Source organism: Anarhichas minor, unplaced genomic scaffold, assembly GCF_050575085.1.
Source record: "Anarhichas minor isolate MPS153535 unplaced genomic scaffold, ASM5057508v1 ptg000020l, whole genome shotgun sequence".
Classification (NCBI taxonomy): domain Eukaryota; kingdom Metazoa; phylum Chordata; class Actinopteri; order Perciformes; family Anarhichadidae; genus Anarhichas; species Anarhichas minor.
This window is the reverse complement of record NW_027466466.1, coordinates 1,138,348-1,152,925: the sequence shown is the minus strand read 5'-3', so window position 1 is coordinate 1,152,925 and position 14,578 is coordinate 1,138,348. Positions and strand designations below refer to the sequence as shown.

The following is a 14,578-nucleotide window of genomic DNA, read 5'->3' as shown; positions in this document are numbered from 1 at the left end:
ACTTTGTTCCTTCCATCAGCTGCTGTTGCCATGAATTGACCTCTTCCTCCTTCAGCCATAAAGATAAATATTTTACAGATATGGTATAATGTAATTTCTCACCAAACATGCTCACTGGTAAAACTGTCCCTTTTCAGAGATGCGAGGGCCCGCTTACCAGGAGACATGACGTAGAACTCAACCATCAAAAATGATCAGTATTTATACGTAATAACTGAATTTAACTTATTAAATTCAATTTGAAAAGGGAAAATGATGAAACAGCGAATGGTATCTTTGTGAGATAACACTAATTGGATGATAACTTGATCATAAGTTTTACTTTGGGCGTCCGCGAGGGTCTGCGTGTCGCACATTTTGTCTTCTCTCCTGTGGTAATCTATAGCATCAACCCCTAGTAAAAGAAAAAGTCACGTTTCACCTGATGATTCAGACGGCTGAGGAGGGGAGGAATGGGCCACTTCCTGGAGCTCTCGGGCTCTCAGCAAGTAGGAATCCGAGTTGGTTACAGGTGCAAAAGAATATGGCAAGCCCTTTAGCATTGAATTAGAGATGATCCAGTGAAACCTTTTAGATGGTGAAACGGTATGCCATAATCAAACTCTGTTCTGACCACAGCAGTCAAGAGGTTAACCAGTCTGAAAACGTTGAACCCAGGAGGCCAGTGAAACACTTCCTCTGAGCCCGCAGTGAAGTCACTCTTTAAAACTGGAATTTTAGAGCAAAACCAAGTGAATTCAGTGGAATGTCTGGCCAGTGTGCTGTGGATACTTGTGGTCCCTGACCACACACTGGCTTTCAGTGCTGTTTCTGTGGACTGAGACACACATGGTGTCCTGGTGTGTTCATGAGGAGAGCTGTGGTTTGTTGTGGTTTGCCTTCGACATGTGACATTAATGTATGTATGTGCTGATTACAGCAACGCAATGGTGGAATGTGACCCTGTCTGTCTGTCTGTCTGTCTGTCTGTCGTGATCTATAATTGATGAGCTCAGCACGAGGAGACGTGCATAGGCAGCAGTCTGCTCACACACACTCACACACACCCTGAATAATTGATGAGTGCTGAGCTGGCTCTCTGACACACTCTCTGTCCTCTGTCTCTATCACTCTTTCACTCCCTCTCTGTTTATCTGCCTAACTTCTCTCTTCTTTTTATTGGTCACACTCGTTCTCCTTCCGTCTCTCTTAATCTCTCTCTCTGTCTTTCCCCCTCTTCCTCTGTCCGCCCCTCCCTCCCTCCCCTCCCGGCCTCTCTCGGGGCGGTCCTCGTAGGGTTCAACCCGATGTGGGAGGAGACTCTGGTGTTCACGGTCCACATGCCGGAGCTCGCCCTGGTGCGCTTCCTCGTGTGGGATCATGACCCCATCGGCCAAGACTTCATTGGCCAACGCACCATCGCCTTCAACAGCATGATTCCAGGTAAGACGCGATGAAGCACCTGCTTTTAGATGGAACTGTTCGGTGCCCCCCACCTCACCCGTGTCTTCCACAGATCAGGATCACATCTAAATGCCTTCTTGTTGAATCTTGTTTCACATGTTGGATATCATTTCCATAGACATTGAAATTCTATTTGTTGAAAGTAAGAGAATTAACAGAGTAAGATGGAGGTCAATTAAATGTCAGGCATGGCACATTGTTGACAGTTTCTAAAATGATTTATACGATGCAGCTTGATACGATTTATTTATTTTAAAATGAATAGGTTTGAAACTGGTCCAATATCAGAAACCTTTGAATGATACTGTTCGGCGCACCATACTGTGCGATTATGAGCGACTTAAGCAGAGTTTAATAATGCAGCAGTCAAACATTTTTGGAACATATGCTCATTTGCATTCTTTTGGGCAATAACAGGAGAAGATGAATCAGTCTCATGTCTGTGTGTGAAGTACAGAGCTGGGGTTGGGATGTGGTTAGCATAGCTTAGCATAAAGACTAGAAGCAGACAGCTGGCCTGGCTCTGTATAAAATTGAAATATAGCCACCTACACGTCTAAAGCTCATAATTTAGATATGTTGTATCTCAATTGTTTAGTCCATGCTAGAGATGCCAATCCACATCTCAAGATCATTGGACAGGTTACATTAACTTGAATATGCTGTTGGCAGCTGTGTCATATAGGTTGAACTGTATCGGGACATCCTTAATTCATACATAAATGGCTACATCTGGAAAATATATTTTAAAAATGTGGGGGGGGATATCAAGTGTAGATGTCGTAACTGTTTTGTGTCAATTCTTTGCAGCTTTCTTTGCCAGATTTGCTGTTTGTTGCAGGGAGAGTATCTACTTTCAGACTATTGGTTTCACAATAATGTGCCGTCGAGTGTCATCTGTGTACATTACATTACAGTCAGTTAGCAGACGCTTTTATCCAAAGCGACTTACAATAAGTGTGTTCAACATCGGTATTCAAGTGAACTACTAGTCACCAGAAGTGATAAGTGCATCTCCTTTTTTAAACAAGCATCTAAGAGCATAAACCAGAGCAAACGTACAGTGCAGAAAGAAACTAATACGAATAAGTGCAACAAACTAGTATGAATACAAACAAACTAATATGAATACTTCTGTATGAGTATCAAACCTTGAGGGACACAACACCTTACTGTTTAAGATGAACTGTTATCTAAACGTGTTTGTTAGATAGGATCTATACCACGAGAGTGCTGCATTATGGACTTTGAAAATAGTTCTGATAGAATGATCTGATAGACGGGGCTTGTGAGGAGCTTGAGTTGGATTCAGTGGCTAGAGGTTGACCATGTTAATCTATAGCCATTCCTATCTGCCCTGTTGTGTTTGACTCACTGGTGTGTGTGTGTGTGTGTGTGTGTGTGTGTGTGTGTGTGTGTGTGTGTGTGTGTGTGTGTGTGTGTGTGTGTGTGTGTGTGTGTGTGTGTGTGTGTGTGTGTGTGTGTGTGTGTGTGTGTGTGTGTGTGTGTGTGTGTGTGTGTGTGTGTGTGTGTGTTCTCTCTCAGGTTATCGCCACGTGTACTTGGAAGGTATGGTGGAGGCTTCCATCTTTGTTCACGTAGCTGTGAATGACATCACTGGTAAGGTAGGTACTACAGAGGAAGCTAGTTGAAATCATGTAAAAAATGTGTTATCGCTCCTTTAAAATGACATTAATTATAGTACAGTAAGAATCTGTATTAATAAGAGCCCAGCCCATTTACATTTTTTCGAATATCCAATAATATTTCAGTCAATGAAACGCATAGCAGAACCTTTTTTGATAAAGAACTTCCAAGTTGTTTTTTAGTAATCAAATACTTCATAGTTAAAATGGCAGATACTTTCAATATTCTTAACACAACATGTTTCCACGTTTCGTTGGTGGTGTTTGAGTGTAGTAGACTCCGTGGTTTGGGACAGGACCAAAGACAACGTGTAAGGCTGCCAGTTAAGGCACAATGAGGTGGCGATGATGGTCTTAAATTTGGATAGATGATGAGGGGATAAATGGTTCCCTGGTTTGGTTTCAGATTTGTTTTCCAGATATCTTCCCACATATCTTCTGTAATCCCTCTCGGGTCTGTCCCAGCTCCTGAACACGAACAGCAGAATGTTGTATAAGGCACTGATGTATAGTTGTAATAGTTGTAATTTTACTGCAAAAAATCTTTGACGGTTTCAGGTTTTCTAGGAAGAGCAGATAAACCAAAAAAAAAGGACATTTAGACAGTGAGGCTTCAATATCTAGCCAAGTAGAGGAGGTGGTGTTATGGACGCAGTCAGTTACATATTGCAGAAGGGCATTTCATCGATATCCGACAACGCTCAATGTCCAATTTAATTTATTCAAATAATGGACAGAAGTGGGCCTTGAACATCTGGTGGAACTCTGGCGTAATGAAAATGAAAAAAAACACAAATCCAGTGGGGGGGGGACCATCAGAGGGAAACCAGGCACCTGAAGCCGATAACCAATTGCTCAGCAAAATAGAAATGCTGCAGCTACAGATGTATTACTCTTGTTATCTCAGTTTCTAAATTTTATTCTTTGGTCTTTCATGATGCAGTCGTCGCTGTCACCACACAAGCACATTGTAAATGGCCGCTCTGTTGTTCACATTGTCCTTACTTTGAACTTCCTCTCTCTCTCAGCTGCTGCTGTGTGCCTCTGGTTGTGATTTCTCTCTTGCCTCCCATTTGTTTCTCTCCCTCATCCTCCCCCTTCTCTGATTCCTGCTCTCTTCCTGTGTCTGCTTGTCATTTCAGTGGACCCCTCTATTTCCAAACGCTCCATTTAGAAGCAGGACATTTTTAGGAGCCCTGAAGCGGCCGCTCAAAACCCAGGTGTAGTGACACCCAGTCGGCATCTTGCATGAGCCACATGCCCCCCCACTCCACTCCCCCCCACAAACACACACACAGCCCCCTCTTGTCAGCTGACTGCAAGCATTAAAAACTATCAGGCCAACTCATGCCTCGCATGAGTTATGAAGGCTTGACCCGCCTGCATCTTCACTGACCCCCCAAGTAGATCCAAAGTCATCAACCTACCCGGTGAAAGAGTTGAACAGAGGAGAGAGAGGTGTGAGCCAGGAGCTGTGCCGGGCTGCAGGGCCTCTTTTTTGCAGAGAGCATTATCTTCCTCTTAACTCTGCGGGGGTATTACATTCCAGTGCTTTGAGGACGTTTATACCTCTTGTCATCTCTACCCTTTCTTTTTAATCATTGTCTGCTATTTCAGTTTTTGTTGTTTTGTTTTTCTAACACTGTGTAGAAACATGTTTTTCTTAGCAGATGACTGACGTGTGTGCTACCCACACTGTAGACTCACACAGCCAGGCATTAGTCAGTCACTTTGTTGTCTTGACTCAAGCAGGTTAGATTGTGGATTTGGATTGTAGCTGCAACCACAAGCTTTCAGTCTGCTTCTTTTCTAATTGTTTACGTGAAATCATTTTGTAATGTTGTGTATCTAATGTTTGCTGTATTTCATAGAATCCCCTGTAGCTGGGGATGTAGTACCAGTTGATTGATGAAGTCCATTTCCCATCATGTTGGACTTCTGTTCTGTTTCCCAGTTGAAATATTTTGCAGTTCAGAGGCAACCCAGGCAGCAGCACAGTATATGGGTCTACTGGTAGCTTAATAATGGTCATGTTCAGTTCAGCCAACATGTCCCTTTTGTTCCACAAATACTTATTTTCTTTATAAGCTTGTCTTTTTGTCTGTGCTGTTGCTTTCACATTGATAGTTGTTCAGTCAGCGTTTCACCACAGTGGTCAACAGTTGGACTATGTGGATCTACTTCTTTCACATTGTTTGAAACTTTCAATAGTAGCAAGGGTTTAGGTAGCGTAATATATGAGGCCTGGTCCCGCTAAAGCTCCATTTGGTTTGACATTTCTTTGGGGTGGTCCAGTGACATCTTGCAGGATTGTCTTGTCAACATGAGTTTCACAATCACTAATGTCATTGTCTGGTTGTCCTCATCACTGTCATCATTTGTGGCCCAGTCTTTGTGATGTTTGACCATTACCATGCAGCACCTCGAGGCACAGCAAACATCCATGCAGTGTTATTAGTTATTGACGTCTGTGTTAACTGACTGTTAAACAAAAGAAATAAAGGTCAGCCTTGATACTGATCATTTTACAGTCACCTCTTTTTTTTGGCTGTACACAAAAATAATTCTCAGCTATCTGGATTTTTTTCTTTCATGTTGAAGCCAGTATTTTCAGAAAGTCTATGTGATTATAGCATCTTCGTTATTCAGGTTTTTGTATGCAGAAAAACAAGCCAACCCACATGAAAATAGTTAACTTTGAAAGAATAACTGCAGTATCAGAACCATTGTTCCACCACGAGGGAGCACCAACATGTCTCCACACAGCACTAATTGTAGTCACTGCTTTTTGTGTGTTTAACTCTGACAGGTAGCTTCAAGCATGTGCTTGTTAAACCACTGATGTACTACTGGGACTACAGTTGCTGTATACAGATATATAGGTGCTGAAAATGACAGCGTTACACTTTGAATCCAAGTGGCATTCAAAGAGAAGCCGCATGGACTACAGCTGAATGATCACGTTAAAGACCGAGTGATCATTCACACCTGTTATTACAGGGACTTTCTTGGGTAAATGGGTATTGGTGGAATTTGTTTCTGTGCATGCTCACGGTACAAAACCTGCCTATGTATAATTGCAATAATACAGTGCGGACCAGTGCCACCTGCATTATGGCGACATTTTCTTGTATGACCTCTCTGAGTTATTCATTTTGGTTTAAGATTAATTTTGTGTTTGACAGTGATGTTTTGTTGTGTTTTTGTCAGGCCAGAGCAGCCACCGGCATAAAAGGGCTGTTTCACAGAAACCCAAAGCAGGCTTCCCTGGACAGCCATCCTGCTGTGCATCACAGCCGTAAGCACCCGTTCGGTGCCCACCTTCTGCGCCGCACAGCCAGCGCACCCACCAAAGGCCAGCCCAAAATCAATAAGGGCTTCCCAGAGATCGCCATCGACACCAAAGACTACAGCTCAGAGGGCGCCAGTGAAGATCGAGAGTCGGAGGACAGGGACAAGGCCTCTGCTGCCGCCTCTCACCAGCCCACACCACCACAAAACTGCAACAGGGAATCGCTGGCATCTCACCAAGCCAAGGGCCCCTGGGACCGTCCTGACACCAATGGGGCTGTGCACCCTGAGGAGGGTAAAGGTAAGAGCCCTCTTCTTGCTCAACGAAGACCCGTGAGTGAGCCTCTGAAACGAGCCAGTCGGCTCCGCTTACATGACCCGCTGGACATGAAGCCAGGGGTGTTCGCTCGTGTCGCACTTAATAGCTCAGGCCGGGTAGGGATGTCCTCCAACTGCATCACATGTGTGATCGGCTCCAAGGAGAGTCCAGAAGCCGAAAGAAAGGGTCAGGTTAAGGAAAGTCAGGGATGCAAGTACAAAAGGGCAGATGGGGAAAGACAGGAGAGAAGTAACCTCCCCTCCTCGCCCAAGAGACCAATTCAGCCAGAGCCTGTAGCCAAGCCCCAACAGCTTGCTACCCAGACAGAGTCACAGCCGTCACCTGCCCTCCCCAAGTCATGCACAGAGGCCCAGTTTCAGTACTCGCCCAAGGTTCTCCGCCGACCCATCCCCTTCCCTAGAGCCAAAGCCAGGCAAACTCTGGGAGCCCAGCACATCCGACTTCGGCCCGTTGCATCACAGAGTAGTGCCCGATCTTGCAGCGTTCCCCGAAGATGCTCCCCCAACACCGTAACACAGGCACGGAGCCTCACCCCAGACTGCAAGACCAGCCTCCGATGGCAACAGGCACCCCTGCCCAACTACGGCACTGTTTGTGGCCTAACGAACGCCCTGTTCCCAAACGGTAATGGGAATGAGGGTCTCTTGCTCAGTGACAGCAGCAGCTGTGACAGCTTTGGCAGTCTGAGCAGCTTGGAGTCGCCTCCTCTGCTGCCTCCACATTCTGTCCTCGACAGCCGCAAGAGGGCTGTAGGCACCCTGCAGCGGGAGATGAACGCCCTGTTTGCCCAGAAAATGGAAGAGTTGCGGCATAAGTCCCCAATGTTCTTCGCTGGTAAGATGTATGTGAGGCAGCATTAGCAGTAAACCCCGTAGCTGCTGCTTAGTGGCTGTAGACGGCCTTTTATGTTCTGTAGACTGTAGATTTGCAGGTAACCTCCATACATGCAGGACCATGAATGTTTGGTAGCATGATGCTGTCAGAATGATCCTGCTGTGTGCCTTTTAGTCATCCCACGTGTCCCTGATAGTTTGAGGACATATCTATACTCCCAGCTATTCTTTTCCATTGTTATTGTTCAATTCTAACTTTTGTAGCTTTTACCTCAACTTCATCACTGGTTCCTATTTCAATCAAGTGATTTCAATGTTTTCCAATTGTTTTTCTCTATGCCTTAAAATACTGCTTCACAGACGAGAGAAGTGGTAAGTTTTTAACCTTAAATGAATACAAGTAGTTTCCTGCTCCTTCTTTAACCTAGTTCATTTGAGGCATAAAGTCTGAATCAACATAATTAGAGAAAACTCAAAGCACACCCTCATATGACCGGAATGGACAGTGTTTCGAAGACACGACCTACAACATCTGGTTGGAAGTCACAAGGCACTGACATCTGTACTGCGCCCAGGAGAAAACTCCTCTTCCTCCCTCACATGACATGTTTCAGGGGAGTCCATTTCCTACCAAACGCCAGCTGCACTACCCAAACCCACCCACCTTCAGCCTCTCTCCACTCATCACGTGATGGCCATCAGTGTTCTTACTGTGGGAATCAATCTAGTGGGGGAAACCAAATGTGTTTATGGAGTGGAATTTGAGTTATCTGGCCTTATGACAGTATCTGATGAATGCTGACATCTGTTATTCATATAATGCTGGCAGATCCTGTACACGCTCGTAAGTCATGTGATGAATAATCTTAGCAGCTTTACCTCCTGTTTCTTTTCACGATAAAACAAATGCTGTTTTTCCTCATGTAGACTTGGAGGATGGATTTGTGATAGCATCTCTTGTTGAGATGCTTTCTCTGTGCTGTAAGCTGTTTCCTTGCCTCCACTCACCCTCTTCTTTCCAGTTTTGCTAAACTCCTTTTTTCCTCTCTTTCCCTTTTGCACGCTCTCTGTTACTAGTGCAGAATTGAGGGGATGACCAGAGCCAGGTAAAGCCTCTGAATGCATGCAACCTTTTAAATACAGCCTGTGCATCCTTCACTTCACCGCCAGTCTCTCTGTCTCACCAGACCACGTGTCACACCTGTGGTGTTTTGAAATCCACATTCTTCTTTCTTTTCCAAATATTCTTGTAATTGCACTAACTCAACATGACGTGAGTGGGAGTAGTGAGAGCACCATGCCGGTTTGTCTGGTCACATCATCAAATAGGGGAACAGAATCCATCACTTGAGGGTAAATCTGGTTTATTACAACTTGAGTCGTATTTTAATGCTGACACTATTGTACTCTCCCTGTTAATTGTTGAGTTGTTTTCATTAAAAAGAAGGCTGAGAGGTCAATAAACGCATATTTTACAGGTTTTGCACTGACTTTTTGTAGAGTAAACCGAGGTGAATTGTAAATTCTCCAGATAGTCAGCTGTAAACATCCATCACAGTTAACAGACCTGCCTCCTGATGGTCATCATGGTTTCATTAATATCTAAATCCCTTCTACAAGAGAGACCTGAGACCGAATTGCACACATTACAAGACAATGCAGTCACACAAAGAGATGTAAGTTGTAATAAAGTGGAATTATCATTAAATGTTTGAGCTAAAAATACGTGGACCTAAAGAACAGCACATCGACTAAAGTTAGGTCCTCGTACCACCTTTTTCAAAGGACAACTGACTTCAGTTGTTGAGGTAAAACATCAGGTAATGCACTCTGTTTTAAGGCTGTTACGCCAAATTTTGGGAAGTGGAACCATCCAAACGATCCCAAATTCTGTTAAAAACAGATTCATAATAGTGAAATGATAGCATGAGGCTGTCCCACCTCATTAGAGATAAACCTGTTAAATGTAGCCCTTTGCAGTATTTTAACTCCTAAAGATTTGCCGTTCTCTAGCATTCGGTTTTGTTTAACATAACGTCAGTGCCATGTGTCAAACCCTGACCCTGTCAACACCTCCAGTTTTATAGTAGCAGGCCCTCCACTGCCTTCACATCGATATTTATTGTAAGTAGCAGTAGCCTTACACATCAAATTTAGCTCACCACAGAACAGCGAACTGTATTACGCCTAATGTGGATCGGTCACTTCGAGCAGATATTCCCTTAATGAGGTCAGTGTCTAAGTTGAAACCAAATCAACGGATTGGATCAGCGCGTCCCTATTTTCCAAGCACATACAGTTGTCGATTGTTATAACCACAAGGCTTTTAGGGAACACAAATGACATTGACAGTGAGACATTTTCTTTGTTGTCTGTATTTCCGCAGATTGTTCCACAGTGCAGAGGCCAGCTCCTCTTCCACTGAACTCTGACGCCGCCAGAAACCCTTGTGTCATCCGTTCTGTCTCCACTCCAGAAGGCAGCCTGTCTTCACATCACTCCTCATCATCACCACTGCACTCTCCATGCACAGCAATAAATGCAGACTGCCCATTGGCCATTCCTTCAAATGGGGCTGTGCACAGTCCAATCAAGGTGAGCGGAGGCCCTAAGAAACCTCCTGCCCTTTCCAGAACCGCGTCTCCCCATCCGACGAACCCAGCTGACAAAACTGCACCAGCACAGTGCGGTCAAGACCTCCAGGCCAACCGAGGCATTGAGTCATTCATGGAGCACACGCGAAACCAGAGGGGAAACCAAGAAACTCTGACAGAAAAGAAAACTGATACAGCAGAGGTAAGGTCTGACCACAGACTGGAGGCTCCTGCTGCAGCCCCTGGTGCTCCGACAGCCCAGGGCAGGAGAGCCCTGTTTAACGATCAACCATCACACGTACCAGTAAGGAGAACAAAAAGCAAGGGCCATGTTCTGTTGGCTGTAGCCTCAGCTGGGCATGACCAGTCAGCCGTGCCAGAGGTCTGCACGGACGCTACTATGAACGACCGTCTGTGGAGCAAGCTGGAGCCAGGCAACCACAGAGATAGCATGTCATCCTCCTCCAGCATCTCTTCCAGCGACACCGTCATTGACCTTTCCCTGCCAAACCTGGCCAGGAAAACCCTCACCACCCTGCCCACATCCAGCAGCACCTGCGATCCTCACTGGGTCACGTGCCGTCGCTCAGCGCTGGTCTCCTACGATGCCATCCGGGTCAGCAAGAGCAAGTCAAACCCCAATCTTCAGCAAGGCGACTGCCCCAAGGATGATCTTAAGCCCCGCCCCCTGCAGCCTCCCCAGGAAGCTTCCGTGGACTCACCCGGCAGACTGACTCAAAGGAGGCACACCTGGAGTCGGCTCTACATGGAGGGGCTCAAGCAATCGTCAGCCAGCAGGCCATCCTCCGCGCCCACAACCTCGACAGCTACTGCCTCCATGTCCAAAAGCCTCGGGGACCTGACCTCCGATGACATTTCCTGTAACTTTGACAGTAAGTACCACAGCATCAGCCGCAGCTTCATTGTTAGGCCAGCCAGGGACCAGCTCCGCAAGGGCGGTTTCCAGAAGTCTCGGCCGCCCAGCGACCTCACAGAGCAGCTACGGAAGCTGACTGATGTGGAGCCGCTGACCGCCAGCGACTTCGCCCCAGAAAACAGGCCTGGAGAGTCTCAGGAGGAGTTTGTGGATGAGAACCTGGTACGAAAGACCTCCTCGAGGAGCCAAAGCAGGGTGCGCTACATTGCAAACAGGGCCAAGAAGGCCCAGGAGAGGCAGAGGCTCCAGGGCCTGGTCCAGGGCAGAAGTGCAAGCTTCAGCCTCACTGGTAGCATTGGCAGTGGAAGTGGTGCTAGCCCCATTGAGGAGCGGGGGAACCCCGAAGGCGCGTGTTGCGTGGCCCAAAGTCCCTGCTCCGGCCTGGACCTGCTGAGTCAGCTCACCCCCCTTGGAACCCCCTCCCTTAGACAGTCTCAGTCCCCCCCAGACCCAGAAAACAGTGACTGACTTGGAACTGAGTGTGAGAGACACAGCTAGAAACTTGTTTGGAATACGCTCCAGTTTTTTCTCAACTACAAATCTTTTTTATTTTTTTTCCAAAAAAGTTGCATATCATGCAGAATTTCTCACAGATTATTTCCGCATCTCGCAAAAAAACTGAAATCCACTGAATTAATGATCCATGAACATTCACTTCTACTGCTTGAGGTTGTGCAAGAATCCATTTTTGAACCAGCGCCGTCAGAAAACATTGTCCACTGAAAGCAACTACTGCAGCTCTGCTGTCCTTTTGCACCAAATGTTAGAGAATTGACAATGTATTTAGTGAAAAATAACAGTTTTTATATAGCTGTGTATGTTGACTGCAGACAACTCATCTTTTTTTTTTTTTTTTTTTTTTTTTTTTTACATGAGCATACAGTAGCAAGGGGTCTACTTGAACTGTAATGGTTTTAACTGAGCTGAAAATGAGATGCTTCATGTGAAGGCGTTATTGTCAGCCCATCTATCCACGAGCAATGTTTGTCAAACAAACGTCAATATGATACCATGCCAGTATTTTCTAGTTTGATGCTAGAAGCTGAGGCTTGTCTCATGTCTTTGTTGAAAAAAAAGGAATTATTATCTCAATGCAGGATAAAATTTCTTAATTTTTAGTATTCTTTGTGTAGTGGTTGCATAGTCATTTGACCAAACTGCCAATATTTTGCTAACCTACCCAGTTTATGGCATGTCACAGCACTGAGATCATGTACTTCACAGCAGTGGTAGACTACTCCATACCAAGTTTAGCCCTTTTTAGTTATCTGCATGTCTTTAATGCACTGTAATGTTTATCCTAAGGCTCTGCTTTTATTTCATTTTACAAAGACCTTTTTTATAAGATTTGTTAATATCCCTAACTTCTTTTTTCGGATCGTCCGACGGCGGCTCTGTGCTCCCATTGGTCCGAGGTACTAATACAAGATGAGAATGATCTGTATCCAAGCACGTTTATCTGTCGACCTGCTGTATCGTTTGCACTGCCGTGCCAGTTGTTCGTGCAAAATTTTAGGGACGATGTGTAATTATGACCTGAATAAATCTCAAATGAATATTACCAAAAGCCTCCCGGCTCATTTTGTTTCATTTACACTTCGTCTACCGACAGCTGTCTCAGTTCAGAGACGAAGACGAGTCGCTAGCAGACCAGTGGAGCTGAGCCTCATGCGAGCTGACACTTACAAGCCTCTGGCCTTGGTTTTGGCAGCGTCTGCTTGATGCTCTAATTTGGACCCCGCTTGGGTCTGTGTTTACCAGCCATCACCTCTCTCAACCTCTCCGGCAAAAAAAAAAGCAGCCCCCCTGCAGGGAGGGAGAATGTTCCAGAACAAAGACTCCAGGCTGCACAAGAGACGACAAGCTCAACCGCTCTTTAATGGAGAAAACATCTTTTCAGTGTCACTTGCCACCCAAGATCAGATTTTCAACTACCAACCTATTTACATAAACTTTCTTACACCCTAGAATGTGGTATGTGGAATAAAACCCTCATACTGTAAATACTCTAAGAAGTCAGTTTCCTTTGGAAACATTGAAACCCTTTTGAAAAAGCATGCACGCTGTGGGACACAAACCATCCAGTGAAACCTAATATAATGATCACATTAGTAATGGATTCATGCATACCTTTGTGAGGAAGCTAATTAAAACGTGTTGGTATCAGCTTCCTCTGACAACCGCCTGTACCTCTTAAAGCACTTGCTACCCTCTTAGGACGGTCTTTCTCAGGACTCTGATTTGCCAGTGAAAGGTTTGTCCATTTTCTAGTCTGCAATTAAAAAAATAAAAAAAGAAGAAAGCTGATTGCCACCTATGGCGAGCTGTCAGACACTGCCAGGCCTCTTCCTCAGCTCTGTAAGTCTTTGTGAAGCGCGACACGCTCATTTGAGCACCGCAGACTCTGCTCCAGCCAGCACACAAACACAAAAGACGGCTTCATTAGGATTCCGAGAAAACCACCGAGTCCCTCTTAAAGCCATATTTATCTAGACAATTTGGCACGGCTTGGCCTCTCAACTGAAAACCTCCAAACCCTGCGGCACAACAGGCCTGAGAGAAAGTCTTTTGTCTCAGAGAGTGAATGCAGCCCCTCCTCTCAAGATGAAGTCACTGCTTGTTTTTGCAAATAAATCAATTTAGTTTGTGAGCTTCTGCTAAAAACAGTATTTATTTATTTCTAAGACAAAGACACAGGGCATGTTATGTGGCTATAACTTTGATGTGTGTTATGGTATACTGTGTTTTATGAGTTGGAGTCCTAACCATAGACTGTATATAAGAAGAGGACGTAGTCGTCATGACGTCTCCTATTGGTTTGTGACCTGCCGTTATGAAGCCCAAATTTTAGGCAATTTCGCCATCGCCATATAAACTTGTTTAACTGATGAACAGAAGTTACCATATTTGGAAAGCAGAAGAGTGACGTATAGACGCCGTATACTGCTCTGGTAGCGGCAGCGACCTGTCAATCACAGTAAGCCCCGCCCTAAAGCATCCCCTGCTTTATGGTCTGTTTGACTCTAAATGGACCATAATGTACTAAATGAACATCATGCTGTATTGAAGAAGACTTGAAACTAGAGATTGAGACCATAAACTCATGTTTACAATGTTTACTGAGGTAATAAATCAAGAGAGAAGTAGTCATTTTCTCATAGACTTCTATACAACCAGAGGAGTCGCCCCCTGGTGGACAGTAGAGAGAATGCAGGTTTTAAGTCACTTCTGCATCGGCTTCACTCGGCAGAACCTGAGGTTGCCGTCTGGTCCTAACGTACTAATGACGGAGACAAGTTGTCCATCCGATCTGTTCTCGTGATCTGTATCTCAGGAACTTTATTTAATTTTGGCACAAATGTCCACCTGAACTTAAACATGAACTGAAAGAGTTTGGAGATCAAAGGTCACTGTAACAGGATTTTGGCCACAACTCAAGAATCCATATAGTAATTATGACAATGTCAGAAAAATATTTAAAATAGTAAAATGAT

General features: G+C 45.0%; 1 protein-coding gene across 1 annotated transcript in view; it reads left to right on the top strand.

Moving 5' to 3' along the window:
• plch2a (phospholipase C, eta 2a) overlaps positions 1-12,277 on the top strand; it is a 181,475-nt gene extending 169,198 nt beyond the window's left edge. The window contains exons 20-23 of the mRNA XM_076095521.1: positions 1,276-1,422; positions 2,989-3,068; positions 6,300-6,681; positions 9,940-12,277. Of these exons, the coding sequence (XP_075951636.1) occupies positions 1,276-1,422; positions 2,989-3,068; positions 6,300-6,681; positions 9,940-11,552 (2,222 nt within the window). The 3' untranslated portion in view covers positions 11,553-12,277. The remainder of the gene's footprint in view (positions 1-1,275; positions 1,423-2,988; positions 3,069-6,299; positions 6,682-9,939) is intronic.
• Positions 12,278-14,578: the final 2,301 nt, after the last annotated feature.